Source organism: Benincasa hispida, chromosome 8, assembly GCF_009727055.1.
Source record: "Benincasa hispida cultivar B227 chromosome 8, ASM972705v1, whole genome shotgun sequence".
NCBI classification, from domain to species: Eukaryota; Viridiplantae; Streptophyta; class Magnoliopsida; order Cucurbitales; family Cucurbitaceae; genus Benincasa; species Benincasa hispida.
Window position 1 is genome coordinate 5,456,243 of NC_052356.1, and position 20,238 is coordinate 5,476,480.

The window sequence follows — 20,238 nt, forward strand, 5'->3', positions numbered from 1 at the left end:
ACTATGAATAACTGAACATATACGAAACTCCAAAATGGCCACTTGACTCAGATTAACTTGTGGATTGATTCGACTCTGTTATTGTTTGAATACAGGTGGGAAACAATTCTCTAACGTGTTGAACGATCGACTCTGGGTTCAAGACTAATGCTATGTGCTTGACACCCATATCATATCCCAAATGGAAAGTGCCCAACTCAGTTTGCAGTGCTTTGTTTTGAGTGTTTCCAAAGAGACATCATAGAACTTACCATCCTGCAAAGTCTGAAAGACAACAATGAAACACAAACTAACATTGAATTTCGACTAAAATTACAGGACCCTACAGTTTATTCAATCATTGTACAGTTGCACATGCATCTCAGATAATCTATGAGCAAACGAACCACACTAGAATATGGATACAGAGGACCTAAGACAAATTAAGCTTATTGTGGCATTGTGGGTTGGATCAAACTTTCAAATTGAGGTACCCCTTAAACCCTAATGACAAGTATAAGGCGTATTGATCAAAACTTTGTGTCGGCGTCTTTGTTTTAACTACGTTATTCGTTGACCATTGAAAAGCAACGAACCCTAAATACTAACTAGTTGCAGTGATTCAATTTCAGGTTCAAATACAAACTTGTCAAGTAGAAGTTAGGGTAAATCTTGAGAAATCCAGAAAAGAGTCCCAACAATGTAGCCAGGATCAAGCAAACAACAAAAGAATTCACATCATATAAACCGATTTTCATTCATTCAATTCCAAAATATGCAACAAAAGGAAAAGAAATCAACAATTCAGAACAGTCATGCTGCTTTTTACACGATAAAACCCAAATATTTATCGATCTAAGAGCTAGTGAACTTGGTAACAGCCTTAGTACCCTCGGAGACGGCGTGCTTAGCCAACTCACCAGGAAGAACAAGGCGCACTGCCGTTTGGATCTCCCGAGAGGTGATGGTCGGCTTCTTGTTGTAGCGAGCAAGCTTAGAGGATTCCTGAGCGAGCTTCTCGAAAATGTCGTTGATGAAACTGTTCATAATCCCCATGGCCTTGCTGGAGATTCCGATATCAGGATGAACTTGCTTGAGGACTTTGAAGATGTAGATCTTGTAAGTCTCAATGCTCTTCTTGGCTCTCTTCTTTTTCTTATCAGAGGCATCTTTGGGAAGCTTCTTCTCGGCCTTTGGCTTCTTCTCCGCCGGAGCTTTCTCGGCCTTCTTCTCCTCCGCCGCTGGCTTCTTCTCGGCGGGCTTCTTCTCGGCCTTTGGCGCCATAACTAAGGATTTGGAGATTTCTGAGAGATGAAAATCGCAAGTGAGAAAAGAGTGAGTTCTGAGAAGAGAGTTGAGGGGATTGATATTTATAAATGGAGACGGCGCTATGTGATTGGTTGATTCTGTTTCGACGCGGATTGCTGACGTGGACGGTGGAGATTAAGGGAAGGCTTTACAGAGAGGGGTGTTTGGGGAATTTTCGTTATCGTGAAAACTTTTGAAGAATTTGGTTTTAGCGCGCTCTGTTTCGCGGGTCATTTTTTTAGAGCTAAAAAAAATGGTAAATAACAACGCATTTCGTGAAACGGGAAATTTATCTTTAATTACGAGAACTTTCCTTGCAAGTTTCGTGAAAGTAGTAAATCGACTATTATTTTATTCAACAAATATCAATTTATATTCTTAAATTTTAAATTTATTTTCTATATTATTAGTATAATTAAATGATTAAATTACAAGAATGAGTTAATTCAACCATTTTTTTATCGAATAGCATGATGTGTTACAATATACATAAAAATCAAACTAACCTGTCATACAAAAACAAATAACCAATCAATTCAATAAAAACAAGCAATCAAATAATTCAATTTAAACTATTGATTTAGTTTTTGCAATAATACTTCAAAGATTTAGAATAATTTTCAAAGAGTGATCAACTACTCTTCCCCTAAATTAAAACAATTTCAACTAATTACTAATACCATATTAACTATTATTTCTATAGTTCTTAGTTCTTTTTTGTCAATGGTTCATTGACTAGCTTAATTCATTGTGTAAGTGTGACCCTACCATTTTCGAATCCCAGAGGTACACTTCAACAAGCTACCATAAGGAAAAACAACTGTTGAATATTAACCTAAGAAATCCTATACGTTACTGGAGTTTGCGTTGTTCCGAATCCTATGATCAGACCCTCCGAAGGGATAGTCACTCCAGGATAACACGCAGGCGAACCATAGGAATCTCATGGTGCAACCTAATGGAAGAGACTCTAGGATACGTTGAAATGTATCTTTCTCCCACTTACCATCAATATTTTCCTTAGTCACTTTGGTATTGATCCATGCAAACACTTTTTGAAGGGAGGCCACGCCCAGGGCAACACGAAGTCGAGCATTGATCCCACGGTGTGAACTCTTAGGGACATGAGAGCTAAAAATTGATATATTTCATATACCATTTTTTTTTCAAACTAAAGTGTTCTACTATTTTAGGGTTTTATTATACCTAGTTAAATTATGGCTAATGAAACTATCTAAGTCTATGCATATTATAACTCTTATAATAAGGTTTTTATTCTAATGTTCTAGGTTAATTAAACCATTTAATTAACCTAGTGACATTGCATGGTAACAGGAATAAGGTTAATTTAACTCAAGTTCCGAGTCTGTTCCTAGATAGGAGATGTTCCATAAACCGTCATCTTAAGAACCTCCAACCGACAATACTTCAGTGGTAGAGTTCACTTTATAATCTAAAATCTTATTTGTCCTATTAGTCATATTTTAAATCTATTAAAACAAACGGGACATAATTTTAATCTTACTGGAACTAATGTGATCTAAGATCTATATTAATTTTAAATATTTTAAAATTAATTCCAATTCCCTAACATCTTAAGTTTGCATGCAACTTTTTATTATAGGTTGAGGATTACTAAATATTAATTTAATAACTACTACAAAACCAATTACTAGTCCTAGAATCACATTTTCTATGGGTTACTTGATTAACAATCAAATTATAATTATCAAGAAAACCACATTACATGCATTCATAACTTTAATATAATAATTATATTAAAGTTATGAATGTGTCATGCTCAATGCAAATTGATTTCCAACTTTATTAATATAACAATTATATTAAACAACTCATGAAAATCCACCAAGCATATACAAGACATTAATAAATATAAATCTGTATATTTATCTAAATAATGTTATGCATCATGCTTTTCCAATTTTGTATATTTAATATATCAAAATATATTTAAAAAACTCATGGAATCATATACACATCATGCATTAAAACCATACATCCGCTCATAATATATTGAAATGCATGAGCATGCTTTAACCTATGGTGAGATTTATCTAAATAACATTCATGAAACATTTAAATAGCAAATGAATCGATAATTTGGCCCCTGGTATAAAATAAAGCAATAAATTACAATAATTATGCTAATTTTATCCTAAAACAGCTTTTGCCACTACAAAATCAGACCGAATCAATGTGAACCGACCTGAACTGCTTCGAACCAGACCCAGAAACCACGAATCGAGCCAAACTCAGTGCAAAATCGGACCAAACCACTTTTAACCAGTCGAATCAAACCGAGCTACTCTGAACCGCAACTGAGCCACATGCACTGCAACCCTAAGGTCGCATGTGTCATAGCATTGTAATGCTGCGACACCAGAATGTGATTTTGGGCAATTCGTTGATTGTTCTTCCGTTTTTTGCCAAAATTAGTCTCAATCTTTATTGATTCAATCCTAATTCTAGACACGGACTTACAGAAGACTAAAATTACATGATCAAATATTCAAACACGTAGAGGCCTTTACAATTTGATAGAATAAAAAACATGAAATTCTATGCTCATAAACTACTGTAAACATTCATTTGCAAAACTACATTCACAATGTAATTAATTCCACCAAAACTAATGCAAATTTCAAATGCCTAAATTAATTATACGAGATGGCTCTGATACCAATTGTATGGATCAAAGCCTTAATGCAACGAAAGAAAACACATGACCATATTTGAAATTAATTTACGAATTTGTGAAATGCCTATACCCTGGAAATTCATAATATTACAGAGATCATAAAAAAAAATATAGCCTACTGCAAATTAAATCCTAGGTTAAACATGCATTAAAATAAAAATTCTACATAAAAAAGAACAAAAATTCTTACTCTCGATCGAAGACTCGAATGAAATCGCCAATTCTCCAATTGAGAATGAAATCAACACCACCAAAAGAGCTTTCTTTCTATTATCTGAGAACTTTTGTAATCACTGATTAATAAAAATAAAAACTCTCTAAATAATTAATATTAAATTCATTTTATTTTATTTAATAATTTAATTATAAAATATTACGAAAATTAAATAAGAGAGAGGATGTACTACAAAGTTAAATTTGTCTAAAAAACATGCGTAAGTCTAGTTATAAAGTATTGTTCAAGTTTAGGTTATTTATGAAATATGGCACGTGAAGTAGATTGATTGTTTAAATCTTTCTATGAGTAACAATTGTATTAATTTAAACCTTAAACTTTGGGATTATATCAATTTAAACCTCAAACTAATAATTGTTATTTGAAAACCTATTTTTTTATAAGTGTATCAACTTGAACCCTAAACTTTCATTTGTGACAATTTAAACCTTCCATAATGTTTTATTTAGATGCAGTTATGAAAGTTCGAGATTTAAATTTATTTAAAAAATAGATCCGTATTACATTATTGTCTTCAACATTTAATTTATTTCAAAAAATAGGCCAATAGAAGAAGAAGAAGGAGAAGACGAAGGAGAAGACGAAGACGAAGGCGATGAAGAAGATGACGAAGACGACAAAGACGACGAAGACGAAGACGAAGACGAAGACGATGACGAAGAAGATGAAGAAGATGAAGATGAAGAAGATGAAGAAATGTACATATATGTAACAAACCAAGGAAGGAACAAATGTACATATATGTACTGTGATATATATAATAGTTTATTTTATATAAACGATATAGTTTTTGTATTTAGATTTCTTGTTTTATAATATATACGCTTATATATATATGTTATGTGTTGAACATTAAGTCCACATGTGATTTATACACCGTGGTAGATATTTTTGTTTATTTCTGATTACTTTGAATTTATGATATATATTGTGATATAAATAAAATTTATGTTATATAATGTGATTTATATTGTACTGTTATATGAATATGGTTATATTGAATATATGTACAACAAACTATTTGAGTACATTTATATTTCATATATTGGTTAGAATATTTGCAACAACTTAATACAATATTCCAAAGTATATTTAAAAATAAGCATGAATTCGTCGGAAAAAGCATAAATAATAATTTGGTGAGCTGACCAGTCGAGTAGGTTGACTTGGTAGGGGATGGAGGATTAGGAACGAAATGATGAAGTTTGAGGACCTCCTCCTCTCCTCATAAAACGAAGGAAATTTAAATAATGATCTACAATATGATGTTGATAATCATATTATAATATCGATTTATCATATGGTAGATATTATAAACTTTTATTTTTGAGACGTTTATAAATATTAGAATTTAGTGTTAAAATAGAGTCCTTTTGAAAACAATTTGCAAACAAATAAATTGTATAGAAACTATTTATAAAAATAGAGTAAATTTTTTGTTTTATTCAATTCAGTCATACCAAAAAAAAAAAAAAAAAACTGAATTATACATATTTTATTAAATTTTTTAAGTTAATATAATTTTTTTAAAATGACATAAATGGGGTTGTGTGAAAACTGTTCTTAAAATTAATATGGTAATAGAAAGAAATGTCTTATTTAGGATGAGAAAATGTCTACGATTTTCTTCCATTCAAATTTGGTCTAATTCTCCGTCCATGTCATCTGCCACGACACATTACTTGTGGATCAAGTGGAATTTGTGGACCCCATCAACGATCAATTAATTTTTTTAAGAAAAAACAAATTACATTTAGAAAAAAAAAAAAAAAATCACAAGTTTTCCTCTTTCCTCTGGTACTTACCTTGTTTCTTTTTTCCCTTTTCCTCCAAATCTCAAGCTTCACATTCTTCTTATTTTTTTTACCAGTCGCTCATCCCTTTCTCTTTGATTTTTTTTTTTACCATAACCCTCTTCTTCAGCACTAATTTCCAATTTTTACTTGGCTTTGGAAGTAAATTCCCTCCATCCAAATCCAAGATTTTTTTTTTTTTTTTTTTTTTTTTTTTTTTTTTTTACATTTATTAAAACCCAAGAACTTCCATAGAAGAAGATCTGATCAAATAAGATCTTCCGATTTGCAGCATCTTTACTATAAAGAAAATCAGTAAAAAAAAAAACTAAAGATTGAGGTTCAGAGAGAGAGAAATCTAGAGCCAAATTTTGGAGAAAGAGAGAAGATATCGAGAAACAAGGAAAATAAAAGCAAATGATTTTAAGATAGAGAATCAGATTTTAAGGGATTATGAAACGGAGGAGGAAAAAAAAGGGAAAAAGAAAGAAAATTAAGAAAAAAGCCGTGAGAAAGACATGTGTCAATTACTTAATGAAGGGTTTTGTTTAAGCGAAGTCGTGGACCTCGGACATGAGTTTTATCCTTTACGACGTGGCAGGTAGGGCAACGTGGCACTTTCTGAGTGAAAATCGTGAATCGGACCCGGTCCACTATTCACTACCGGTTTTTGTCAAATCTTTTATTTCACCACTATTTTTGTCCTTACTTATTAAAAAAAAAATTCCTAAGTTTTTATACATATGTATCAAAAGTTCTTTTATTTTATTTTCTTTCTACCTCTTTTTCATTTATTTTGGACCTTATTTTATTTTTCTCTTTTTAGTCCCTTTTTCTTTAGAATTAAATAATTTTTTTCTACTTAGGACATTGAAACTTTTTTTGAGATTTAAATTAACAGCAAAATGTTAAAATAATTTTCCAAATTTATGTTGAAAATTATTATTTTTTTCTTTTGTTACAAAATTTAAAATTTAACAATTTTATAAATTTAATATAACCACTTACCCTAATAACCAATTAAGCATAAGCCCCAAAAATATCATACACTTTTGTCAAGATCAAAATACAAACACTTTGTCAATCGAACTACACTGGCCACCACTAGAATTCTTCATTCAGTAGCTACTTTGTTTTAATTTTGGGACCTCGGCAAATTTACAGTTTAAATAGCCTCAATCTTGTGAATTTTCATGGGTATTTTCTGTTTATTAATTGTAAATACAAGGCATTGATTTAATTTGTATTAAAAAAAAAAATTGTTTATTTGTGTTACAAAAATAACCATCACAAGAAATACTGAAAGAAGAGGTCTCAAGAACAATTCTTTATTTCTTTTCCTTCTAGAGAGACCAAGGTAAGGTAAAGCTTTACCTCTACTTGCCTTCTATTTGAACCACCAACAGAATCATCTTTCAAAGAGGTCATCTTCCACTTTCATCAGAGGGCACATCAAAACAAGTTAAAACAGTTAACAATGGCATCCAACCTTGTAACAAAGAGGCAGACATTTGGAGAGACTCAAATTTGGATTTCATCTTTGAATTCTATCCATATTATGTAAACTTCCATGGACAAGAGACCAAGCACACAACTCTACTTTCTTAGAACTTTACCTTCCCAGAGAACTCAGTAACCCCACTAACCCTGTCTTTCTCTGAACTAAGCTTTTGTCCCTCTAGGACATTGATGGATCAAAGTAAAACAGTATTCTAACAATTATATAACATGGAGCAAAAGAAGAGAATGAACTGACTTCAATGAATCATAACAATAACTCGAGGGTTTAAAGTACACTTCAACTTGGATGAAGTATTGAGTTGCAAACTACGCATAAGAACACCATACTATTGATTGTTATCAAGGTAATTGTAATTACAGATGAAATTTTGAATTCATCATACCAAAACTAAAGGATTTACAAATAAATCACAACTCCAGTGGTCTAATGGGACAGTGTTTATAATAGTTGGAAGACAGATGGGGAACAATTCTCTAACCTGTTGGATGACGGGCTCTCAAAATTACGCCCCCAGTCAATAACTGAGGATGTGTTCAAGGTTTATGCATGCTTATTAGTTTGACACCCATATCCCCAAATGGTAGATACAAAACTCAATGTGCAGTGGTTTGTTTGGGTGTTTCCAAGAGGCATTCAAAGAAATTATTGTCCTAGAAATTATGAAGTTCCCAAATAAGAAAGCTTCCAAGTTAAACAGTCTTACAAGTTTATGGACAAACATAGAATTTCAACTAAAGACATGGATGACCGATCTAAAGTTTGTTCAATCACTTGCATAAGCATGTCAGAACATCTAGGAGCAAATGGTTAACACTAAAATGAGGACTAGGCCTAAGTGAAACGAAGACAAACTAAGCTGATTATGGGTTGGACCAAAACATCAAGTTGAGAAACCCTTAACCATTAGAACATGCATGAAGCATATTAATCAGGGTTCAGTTAATGTCCTTACCTACATCGAGAAGTGCATCACAAGACTATACTAGTGCATTGTTTAGTCAATTAAACGATTCATTCAATCGTTAAGTGGAAAGTTAAGGTAAATCCTCAGAAATCCAGAAGAGAGCAAAAGATTGTAGCCAGAATCGAGCAAAATAACAGAAGAAGTCGCGTTATAAAAAACATGTATCACTCATTAGTTCCAAGATATGCAACAAAAGGAAGTGAAATCAACGATTCAGAAGTCATGCTGCTTTCTACACTAGGAAAAAAAAAAAGGAAAAAAAACCCTAGTATCTATAAATCTAAGAGCTAGTAAACTTGGTGACAGCCTTGGTGCCCTCAGAGACGGCGTGCTTGGCCAACTCACCGGGAAGAACAAGGCGCACAGCCGTTTGGATCTCCCGAGAGGTGATGGTTGGCTTCTTGTTGTAGCGAGCAAGCTTAGAGGATTCCTGAGCGAGCTTCTCGAAAATGTCGTTGATGAAACTGTTCATAATCCCCATGGCCTTGCTGGAGATTCCGATATCAGGATGAACTTGCTTGAGGACTTTGAAGATGTAGATCTTGTAAGTTTCAATGCTCTTCTTGGCTCTCTTCTTTTTCTTGTCGGAGGCGTCTTTGGGAAGCTTCTTCTCGGCTCTTGGCTTCTTCTCCGCCGGAGCCTTCTCGGCTTTCTTCTCCTCCGCCGCTGGCTTCTTCTCAGCGGGCTTCTTCTCGGCCTTTGGCGCCATTGTTAAGTTAAGAAGGAACTTGGTGACTTCTCAAGGATAATCTGTAATGTGAGGAAAGAGTGAGTTCTGAGAAGAGAGTTGAGGGGATTGATATTTATAAATGGAGACGGCGCTATGTGATTGGTTGATTTTGTTTCGACGCGGATCGCTGACGTGGACGGTGGAGATCAAGGGAGGCTTTTCGAGAGGCGCGTTCGGCCAATTTCGTTGTTGGTTTTAGCGGGGCCTATTTCGCGGGTCCTTTTATATATATATATATATATAAAAGAAAAAAAAAGGCTTTCCACTTTGTTTTTTTGTGTGTTAAAAATATGGTTCAAATTCATGTTTATTACTCTATTTTGAATTTGGTTCCATTTTAATTTTTAAATTTTTAAAAACATTTGTTTTAGTTTTAAAATTTTGAGAAAGTGTTTATTTTAGTCTCTACTGTAAAAAATTATGTTAACTCTTCAATAGATGTATTGAACAAGATAAAAGTAGAGTAAAATGTCAGTAACCGACACACCAAAATACTGAACGACCAAATTTGAATTAAAAATATCTTTTAAATTCTCTTGTTTTGTCACCTTATTCAAAATTGAAACTCTAGATTTTTTACCATAGTTAACTTATTTGGTAGCCTATTCATCCAAAATACGAAGTCATCTCCCCATTTTGTTAAAGAGTTAACAAAATTTTAATACACTAGAGACCAAAATAAGTACTTTTTAAAAGTCCAATGACTAAAAGAGACATTTTTAAAAGTTTAGATATCAAAATAAAATAATATTTAAAGTTCAGGAACTAAAACATATATTTTTAAAAGTTTATGGATAGAACATTATTCAAATTTCAGAGACCAAAATAAAATTTAAACCTACAAATATTTTAAACTTTCAGTTGAATGAGAAATTATGGCCAATTAAATTTCGTCATGTCATCATAATAGAAGCTCAGGCCCATTATAGAAATTACAAATGGATTGGGTCAGGTAATCAAAATTGCTCGGGTCCAACCCAATTCAAGCCTATGACATGAATTTGGGCCAAAGAAAATATTGGGCTCAAGTCAACTTTAGCTCAAATCCAAAAGCAACTTGGTCAAGCCCATGTAAGGCCCATAAAAATCTCTGTAAATGGAGGTCTTATCCCTTAATTTGGGATGAGAAGAAGTAGAGGGGTTGGAATAACTAAAGACTATTAGCTCTCTGAAGATTTAACATTCTAAAGATTGAAGCTCTGAAAATCTAAATAATATAACTCCTCTTGAACTCTGAAGATCTCGAAAATATAAATCATCTCAAACTTTAAAGACTGTAGCTCTGAAGCTCTCAAATTTTGAAGAAATGAGCTCTAAAGCTCTCGAGATCTGAAGTTCGTATGATCAAAACCCTAAAGATTTGAAGAGTATAACTCCTCTCAAGCTACAAAGACCGAAGCTCTCAAGCTCTCAAATTCTTAAGAAAGAATATCTAAAGCTACGAAGATCTGAAGTCCATATGATCAAAGCTATGAAGATCTGACATTCTAAAGGCAAAAGCTTCAAAGATTTGAAGAAAATAACTCTTATCGAATTATGAAGACCGAAGCTCTAAAGCTCTCAATATCTAAAGTCCACATGACTAAAAATATGACGTTTTGAAGATTAAAGCTCTCAAAGTTCTCAAACTCCTAAGTTCTCAAACTCCAAAGTTTGAAGCTCTCACGAAGATCTGAAATTATTAGATTTTTTGTGTCAATTATGGAAGGTTTAAATGATCAACTTCTACATGAAAATCTGAACAAATAATCTAAAAGTTCACAAAATTCGTTGAGATCGTTAGTCACAATGATGAAAGTTGTCAATGAAAAATGGCCACGGAAATAAAGAGAAAAACAACTTGATCAATATCAAAGTCTAAAAAATAAAATAAAACAAAGTTCTTTCTTGCACCCTTCAAATTTGGAAAGAAAAATGATGATATTGTTAGAATGGTCGATTACACAGCAAAATATGTATATGGGGTAAGTGTCTGATACGTGGTGTTTATTTTTATATTTTTAATGTAACGGTACATTTGCTAACTAAAATTGATTTTATTTTTTAATTATTTTTTTATATTATTTTTTGTAGATTGAAGTTGGAGATGAGATACCAAAAAAGAAAGTGAAGGAAAGGTTTGTCTATTAGTTTTTGTAGTGATGGACAGTGATAGAAGTCTATCGTTGTCTATCAGCGATGGTTATTTCTCCCTGTCAGTATCTTTTCAATCAAAATAAATTGTGTTTGATTTGTGTTTTTTGTTGCAAAAAGCTTAGTTCCAAACATAAGAGGTTAAAGCACAATACTCAAAAGATGTTCCAATTCAAGATTAGGAAACACTAGAGCTTGAACAAACACAAAGTTGCTAACACAATAGTTGGAGTTTGCTCTGATACGAACAAAAAAAAAAAGACATGTTTTTTGGAGTTTGTGCACTAAAATATCGTAGTTAATTAGCTATTCAATATACTATTTAATTTAATTATTAAATATACAATATTGAATTATCCATTACAATTAAAAACCAAGGTCATTACATGAAACTTGAACAATATATAGTTGACATACGGGTGGATCATGTTCAAGAAATAACTTAAATGGTCTATAGTATATGGATAAGATTTGGTACCTTATCCTGGTGACACTATGGATACGACTTACTTTGCAAGTGTTATAAATGATATGATCCAAATCTTTCATGTGGAGACATTGTGAGTGGAGATATCCTATACAAAGAGTCTGTATAAGACTGTACATAAAAAACATTAATCTCTTTTTGTAACTTCGTTAATTAAAGAGCTTAATATTCTTTTTGTAACTCCATTAATTAAAGAGATTAATATTTCACAAGATTATCATATGTAACTCGATATGAACCCATGTCTATTAGGACTTATCTTTTTATTTGTATGGGTGAGAGTGGCTCAAGTCACCAACTCAATATGTTTACCATTTTGGGAGTTTATTGAATAGAGAGCTGGAGACGTAATTTCACAAGATGTAATTCACTCATTTTCGTGTTGGATAAGTAGATGAGTAGTTCCCACAAGTGCTAACTTCAGGACTTGAACATTGGGGCCACACCTTTTCATTGGCCTGAGAGGTCCTTGGTTTATGGTTGGATCATAAACAAATTGTTCATTAGAGGATCAGTGATACCTAAGGATATAGAGATAATTACAGGGGTAAAATGGACATTTGTCCCATAGTTAATGAATGTTGATTAATTTAATCGAAGAGTTTAATTAATTAATATCAATTCGTTGGAGCTCATGATTAGTAGGTCCATTAGGTTCTTATTGAAATTTGTGCCCTAAAGCCTCGTAGTTAATTAATTGTTTGATATAATAATTTATTATTTTATATATGCAATAATTAGTTGTCCATTATGAAAAAAATTCAAGGTTATTTCACGAGACTTGAAACCATATGTAGTGGATATATTTCATGTAATAACTTAAAGGATCTATAGTATATGAATTAGGTTGAATGCTTTATCCTAGTAACACTATGTATACGACTCACTTTGTAATTGTTACAAATGTTGTAAGTATTACATACGATTTGATCCAAATCATTCATGTAAATACATGCGGGTGGGGGTATCTGATAACTGGCAGAAATGCCAGTTATTATAAGTATTTTATTTAGAATTATGAGGGCTAACAGGTAAAAAATGCAGTGATAAATACTTATAATATGTGAAAATTTGAGTTTTGCGTCGATAAGCACCTAAAACATCACTGACTCAATATTATGGGTTATTCCGTGCCAAAATGTCTATATTTGTAGTTATCGCAGGAATCAAACGCATGTGCTGAAGCCAGGCGACCGTAAAAGACGAACGCATACGGCAACCTCATGCATCTAATGCATGGAAGTTACAGTAATTGCATGCGTCCAACGCATAGAGAATGCGGTGAACAAATAGAGATTGTGGCCACGAATTGACAGCCATAATAGAAGATCGCAAGATGGGTAGAACGTGTTGATAAATTCAGCTCGGACACATACCTTGGGAGTATCAACAAGATAACGCGATGTGACAATGCCCATACTGCGATAAAAGTAGTAGTGAGCCATACCTTCATCATTACAACTGTCGGCCAAATTCTATAAATAACCCTTGAGACCTTCATTTTGAGACATCCGAGCTTCTGCCTCAAGACAAAAGTTTGTGATCACAAATGAGAGCTTGAAATAGATTTCTAGTGAGAATTCTTCATCTCCACAACCCAGATCGAGTGACGATCGGAGCATTCGCTGGAGATAGAGTTCGAGAGAGACATCTCCACCATTCAACCATGGCACCACCGGCAGCCTTGACGTATAGTCCTTCATCTCCCTTCTAATCTCTGTATTGTATTATATTTTAGCTTGAGATATTAAGATATTTTGTGATCAATGCAAATCTTAACTCTTTTATTGTCGTATTCTTCATCATCTTCATCTCTATCATAGTTTTTCTTCAGCGTTTATTTATCAAAGTCAATCACATGATTAATCTTGTAGCCTAGAGATAGGACGCATGTAGCAACCCACCGAGAGGTGTGCGTCGTGCTAGTATAAGTGAGTTAATCCTCTTTGCTTGGTGAAAGGTTGTGGCAACACCTGTCTATGGGATGTTGCATTGCTTGTCTATAAGTTAAGTAGCCGAGTCTAACTGCCTGAGAAGGTAGGGGATGGAACGCACTAAGCAAGGTTCATATTGTTCCTAGAGATAGGCACAATCTTATACTTAATGCAACCATAAACTATAGAGATAGAGTCATGTGGCTGACCACCGAGAGGTGTGATGTGTTAGTGCAACGAGCTGGGATTACTCGGGCGATTTTAGATAATAAACATTACTATGTGTTAATGGTTGTCATGTATCTACTTATTCTCATTGCAAGTCGTCTATTGCTCAATCTGTTTAGTTGGGAGTATGAATAATGTGTACATTCATTTAACTTCTTTTTATTTTTATTTTCATCGCCTCAAACGCATTGCTTCACAAACATTATTGAGTGACAAGTCCCCATGTTCGACCTCGGATTACCCGAGAAACTTGCGTTTGTGTTATACTTGGCACAAGCGTAAGAAAAATTGTGATAGGAACGCGTGATCATTGCATGCTAAGATTAACGCATCATCATTCCGACGCATGACCTCAGATGCATGGGAACAAACGCATCAGTTATGTCTAACGCATGATTTCATGTTCAAACCCATCCGTCCTTAAATAATAAAAATAAAACAAAACAAAGCACGTCCACAAATTTATCCCAACAGTATCCTATACAATGAGTTTGTATAAGAGCGGACCGCGAAATACTTAATCACTCATTGTTATGTCGTTAATTGAAGAAATTACTATTTCATAGGATAATCATATAACTCGATCTCAATCATGAGTGAGTTATAGACTTCTGTCTATGAAAGTAATCATTTGATCTGTATAGGTGAGGGTGGTTTGAGTTGACGACTCAACAAGTCTGCTATCTTGGGGATTTGTCTGAGTATAGAGCTGGGAACATAGCTACACATTATGAAATTCACTCTTTTCCGCCTTTAGGGTAAGTAGAGAAGTAGTACTCTTAAGTGTTAATTTTGGTTGAACAAAGGATACCCGCCGTCTCACTGGCCTGATAGAGACTTGGTTGATGGTAGGATCATAAACAGATTGTTAATTAGAAGGATCGACCGTACTTAAAGAGTAAGAGGCAATTGCAGGGGTAAAATATTAATTTGACCCAGTTGTAATTACGACCTGCTCGTGAAAGATCAACTTACTAGAATAGTTAAATCTATGAATAGAGAAATATTATGCAGTGGGAATAAAGCAATTGCGGGTCTTCAGTGGAGTGAATCACAGTTAATGAATGTTTATTAACATAATTAAAAAGTTTAATTAGTTATTGTCGAATCATCATAGCTTCTAAATTTGTAAGTCCATTAAGTCCCCTCCTATCTCATGATGGATAAACAATGACCAAGAGCTTTGGAAGAATTTGAATTGTTCAAATTAAATAAGTGAATAATATTAATTATATATGGTGCAATTAATATAATGTATATAGATACATCGTAATATAAAGTTAATTTTGAATGAGATTCAAAATTAAACTATATTATAAAAGGATGATTCAATGTATTTGAATAAGATTCAAATATTTAAACAATGTGAATTAGATTCATATTAAAACTATAGATTAAAAGTTAATATGAATTATATTCATATTAAAACTATAAATTAAAAGTTAATATGAATTAAAACTATAGGCTACGAGAGAGACGTGCATTCGAATATAGATTCAAATATACATTTGATTAAATATAAGATGTTTAATTAAAAAATCAATCAATTAATTAATTTGATTAATTAATTATTATTTAAATTAAATTAATTTCATTTTTTAATTTAATAATATGAGTGATTGGTTATTGAAAACAATCACTTCACATGATCATGGGATAAAGAGGAGTTTTGCTCTTTGACTTATCAATCTAAAGAGAAATCATAGAGAATGGTTTTTTTTCCTCCGTGAGATGAATCTTTAAAAACAACAAATTTTCGCACTTTCAAAAAGTCGGTTTCGACAAATCGATCCTTGTCAAGAATATAGCAGGAAAGATCCGATGGTGGCGTCTTCATTCTGTTTGTGGGAGATCAGTACGTGAAGAAGGAACTGTGAAACTTTTTAAGACCTAGAAAAGATTGAAGAAAAGAACGTTTCTTTGAATGTAACGTTTTCGTGTTCCCTCCTAAATTTATGCTTGATCTACTATTTTCTATAATTTCATCCTCCCAAATATAAAAAAACAAATGTGTTCATATGCTTCCGTTGTATGATTTGATCCTTTCAGTACCCTTGCTAGCTCACAACGGATTAACAATGACAAATAATAATTTGAAGTGCCCAATTAGGGAATAATATGTTAATTGTATATGAACATAATGTATATAGATACATTGTAATATATTGTTAATTATGAATTGAATAATATAATAAAAATTTAATATTAATAAGATTCATATTAAAACTATATGTTAAAAGTTGTTGTGAATATGATTCATATTAAAACTACAGGTTAAAAATTAATCTGAATCATATTCATAATAAAACTATACATTGTGAGAGAAATAAACATTGAAATATGATGCAAATATTCATTTGATTAAATATGCGATGTTAAATCAATCAATCGATTAATTTCATTGGTTTTTAATTAACATTTTTATTTTTATTTAATTAAATTAATTATATTTAATTTAATTAAATAACTATCTTATGGAAGTGGGGGAGAGAAAGGAAGTGGGAAGTTATCCCACTTTCACGTAGAAAGAAAGAGAATGTCTCTATTGTTTTGTGGTTGATTGTTCTGCGCAAAAAATATTCTCTTCTTTACTCCCAATATCTCATAACATAGAGAAAAGTTCTCTAAACAAAAAATCATCTCCACCAAATTCCCTCCATCTCTCAAAAGAGGCTCCCACAAGTCAATCTTTGTCAGAGTCACGATGAAGAAGGCTTTTTAGAGGTGTTCCCATTGAAGGATGAGATCCACAACGGTGGAGGAGAAGATTTGTAAAAGTGAAGAACGATCTTCAAAGTCAATTCCTCTAAACTCCATTATTTATGCTTAACTTATGATTCATGTTCTGTATGTTTATCTAAATCCTGTAATTTTAATATTCCAAAATAAAAAACAAAAGCAATAAATCGCTTCAGCTCGGTGATTCTATCATTTCAAATGTTTGATTCTATCTCAAGCTTTATGATTGTTTTTCTTTCTTATGTTTATATTATTTACTTTGTCTTCTCGTTTTATCAATGTCTATCGACTAATAAAGATTGATAGAGTTTTATTAATTTCTATCAATAATAGACAATAATAGGCTTCCATGACCAGTGTCTAGTAGTGATAGACAATTATAGAAGTTTAGCTGTCACACCCCGCCCCAGACTAACCTCTAAGCCTGAGAAAGGGCGTGACTACAGCAGTTATCAACCCTTTGGCTGACACTTACTGCCTAATAACTCTTGCGGAATAATTCTGATACCAAAATATAAACTATATACAGCGGAATGTCTTTAGGCCAAAATTTATTAATTTAGAAACATAACATATTTAGAGTCATTACAACGCTAGATTCATAAGTCCCAAAACCTAAAAATCCTAGTCCCTATATGAACAACAATAACATGTGTATAATATTAACAGTAACCACCTAAACCGATGGGTTACAAATCTCTTATTCCTTTAGTTGCAGAGCTATCTTCAGAGGATTTGAATCCTACCTGGGGGGGGAAGAAAAGATTTGAAAATGGGGTGAGCTTACGCCAATGAGTGACTTAATAAAGGTAATTGATTCTCATGCAAAATCTCAATAAAGAGTTCAACTGAAATATAAGCTTCTACAGTACTTGTACTGCAGTATAAACATTCTCCAAGCATAAAACATATAAAGCTATTTTAAACATAAAACAGTAAACTATTTCTCAGTTGAGAATAACTCTTACTATGGATAAAATAATCCCAACACCAACTGCTAGTCAAGAAAGAGCCTTTTTACTTAATCTTTCACTTTAACTACCTACGTGCACGTGGCCATACTAAGTACTGTCATACCTTAGGTACTTCTGTTCAGATACCTTCTCAAACTTCCTTCAGTATCTGGTTGGTTTGGTACCTTCTCAAACGTTCTTCAATACCAATAGATACCTTCTCAAGTCCTTCGATATATAGTTGGGCGGATACTTTCTCAAATGTCATTCGGTATCGCGTTTTAAGTAAAACTAGTCATAAATGACTTTCTCTCTTTAAAGCACGTAAAGTATAACACATATAAAAATATGGCTTTAAAGGTACTAACGCATGCTGAGTATATTTAACACATATAAATCGCTTTTCAACAATTTCTCACACATGCATGCCTTTAAAACATAACTTATGGTTTGCTTGGAATTCACTTTGTAAAACTAGCTGGCATGAGAATAATCTTCTTTAAAACATGCTTTCTATAACACATTGTAATCAAACATTTTAAGCAAATATTTTAGTCAAAACGTTTTAGCCACTCACCTTGATTGCTTAGGAGCTTTTCACTCTAGTAGCTCCCTTTTCTACCTCGGGCTCCATTTTCACCTCTAGAATCCAAATTCAACTTACAGCTTAGAATACTCATAGTTTATTTTGATATAATTCCTTTTACAAACATGTTATAAAATATCTCAGGAAGCTTACCCTAAAATTTGAGCTCAAAACTCCTCGTGGTTTGGCCGAAATCACAGAATCTTCAAGACTGGCCTAAACTGATCTAATAGCCTGACCCTTCTGTCTTCTTCTCAGTTTCCAGCCCGACCCCTTTGATATTTTCTTCTGGAAGCCCTATATTGAAAACTAGACTTTCAGAGCTTTCAGGTGGCTTTGAAATCACTCTAAACGCACGAGTAAATTGGGAGAACTTCTCATCCCAAGTTGATGCGTCCTCTTCAGACTTCACTGTCCAATGCATCCTCTGTGACTAACGCATGGATTTGGCTCCATCGCAAGGTTTGCTCAACTCTTCCACTCTTTTTACGGTATTTTTGAATTGTGATCTAAAAATGAAGTCTTTTAGCCCTATTTATTGGCGTCTAAACCTTCTCCAAAGTTGACACCACCTACTTGGCTGCATGGCCAAGTGTCTCCTTCTCACCCCATTAACGCAATGTTGTGATCATCGCAAGCTAAGTGTCTTCCTCCCACGTTGCCAACGCATGAGCCTCTAATCTGATGCCACCACCTCAAATTCTTAAGGCTTAAGGCTTTCCTCCTAAGAAGACACATGGTTTTGATGATGTTCTCCTGATGATCTCATCCCTTGTATGCATCTACTTTTGGATGTTCAACACATAATCCATACTCAATGCATAGCCTATCATCAATGCATAGTAAGCCAATTCACTATCATTACAATTCAACTTAGCCATCACAAGGAGCTAACCATCACCAACGCATAGGGTGACCATCCATCCTCGACGCATGGCTTACTAGGTAGCATTACATGGCTTGCTTAGCATAGGCGCATGGTGCTGGCCACCAACGCATAGGCGTGTTGCAGAGGCTAGCCGCTCGACGCATGGGCATGTAGTGTATGATGGCCATCGCTCACTCGCTCGGCCGTATGGGCGTGCTTAGCCACATGGGCTACGCGCTTGGTTGCATGGCAAGGCACCTCGACGCACGATATGGCTGCTCGGCAGGGCGCTCACTACATGAGCGTGGCCGCTCGACATGGTGCTCAATGCATGGCAGGGGCGTCTGGCCGAGGCTGCTTGACGCATTGCAAAGGCGCTGGCCGAGGCTACTCGATGCATTGCAATGGCGCTGGTCGAGGCTACTCGATGCATGGCTGGGCATTTGGCCGAGGTTGCTCGACGCATGCCACCCTCCAGCCCTCCTGCCATCCCAATGCCTCACTTCCATTTTCCTTCCTTCACCAATGCATCTAACGCATCTAACGCATCCAACGCATCCATCATCGAACACACCCTTCCAATGCATCCCACACAAAATTCTATACTTAGCCAAATTTTCCCCAAGAGTTAAACTTCCAAATTTTCTCTTTTCTTCAAATCTCCACTTCTTCCTCTACCATTCCACACTAGTTTCCACATCAACCTACTTATCACACTAGTCTTAGTAGGGAACATACTAAAGTAGAGAAATTAGGATTCGAGGTTCACATTATTCTTGTTTATCTTAGATAGAAATCAATAATAATCAATAAAACAATTTATTTCATAAATTTGAAGTTGAAGATGTGGAAACTCGTCATGTTGATGATAAAGATCAAAATGATGAAGAATAAAATAGAAGAATGACAATTAAAACAAGTGAGAGAAAAGTAAATATCTATGAAGTTGTATTTGAACTTTCAATATTAGAAAATTTAAAAAGCACTGATTGACAATGATAGACAACGATACTTTTCTATCATTATCTATTGGTGATAGATACTGATAGTATAATGTTTT

The 20,238-nt window shown here is 33.7% G+C and overlaps 2 protein-coding genes across 2 annotated transcripts; both read right to left on the reverse strand.

Moving 5' to 3' along the window:
* Window positions 1–711: 711 nt before the first annotated feature.
* LOC120083279 (histone H2B.7) lies at window positions 712–1,330 on the reverse strand. The gene has a single exon (XM_039038953.1). It carries the CDS (start codon window positions 1,261–1,263, stop codon window positions 835–837), a length of 429 nt encoding a protein of 142 aa, XP_038894881.1. The 5' UTR covers window positions 1,264–1,330; the 3' UTR covers window positions 712–834.
* Window positions 1,331–8,643: 7,313 nt separating this feature from the next.
* LOC120083280 (histone H2B.7-like) lies at window positions 8,644–9,299 on the reverse strand. Its single transcript, XM_039038954.1, has one exon. It carries the CDS (start codon window positions 9,227–9,229, stop codon window positions 8,801–8,803), a length of 429 nt encoding a protein of 142 aa, XP_038894882.1. The 5' UTR covers window positions 9,230–9,299; the 3' UTR covers window positions 8,644–8,800.
* Between the last annotated feature and the right edge of the window lie 10,939 nt (window positions 9,300–20,238).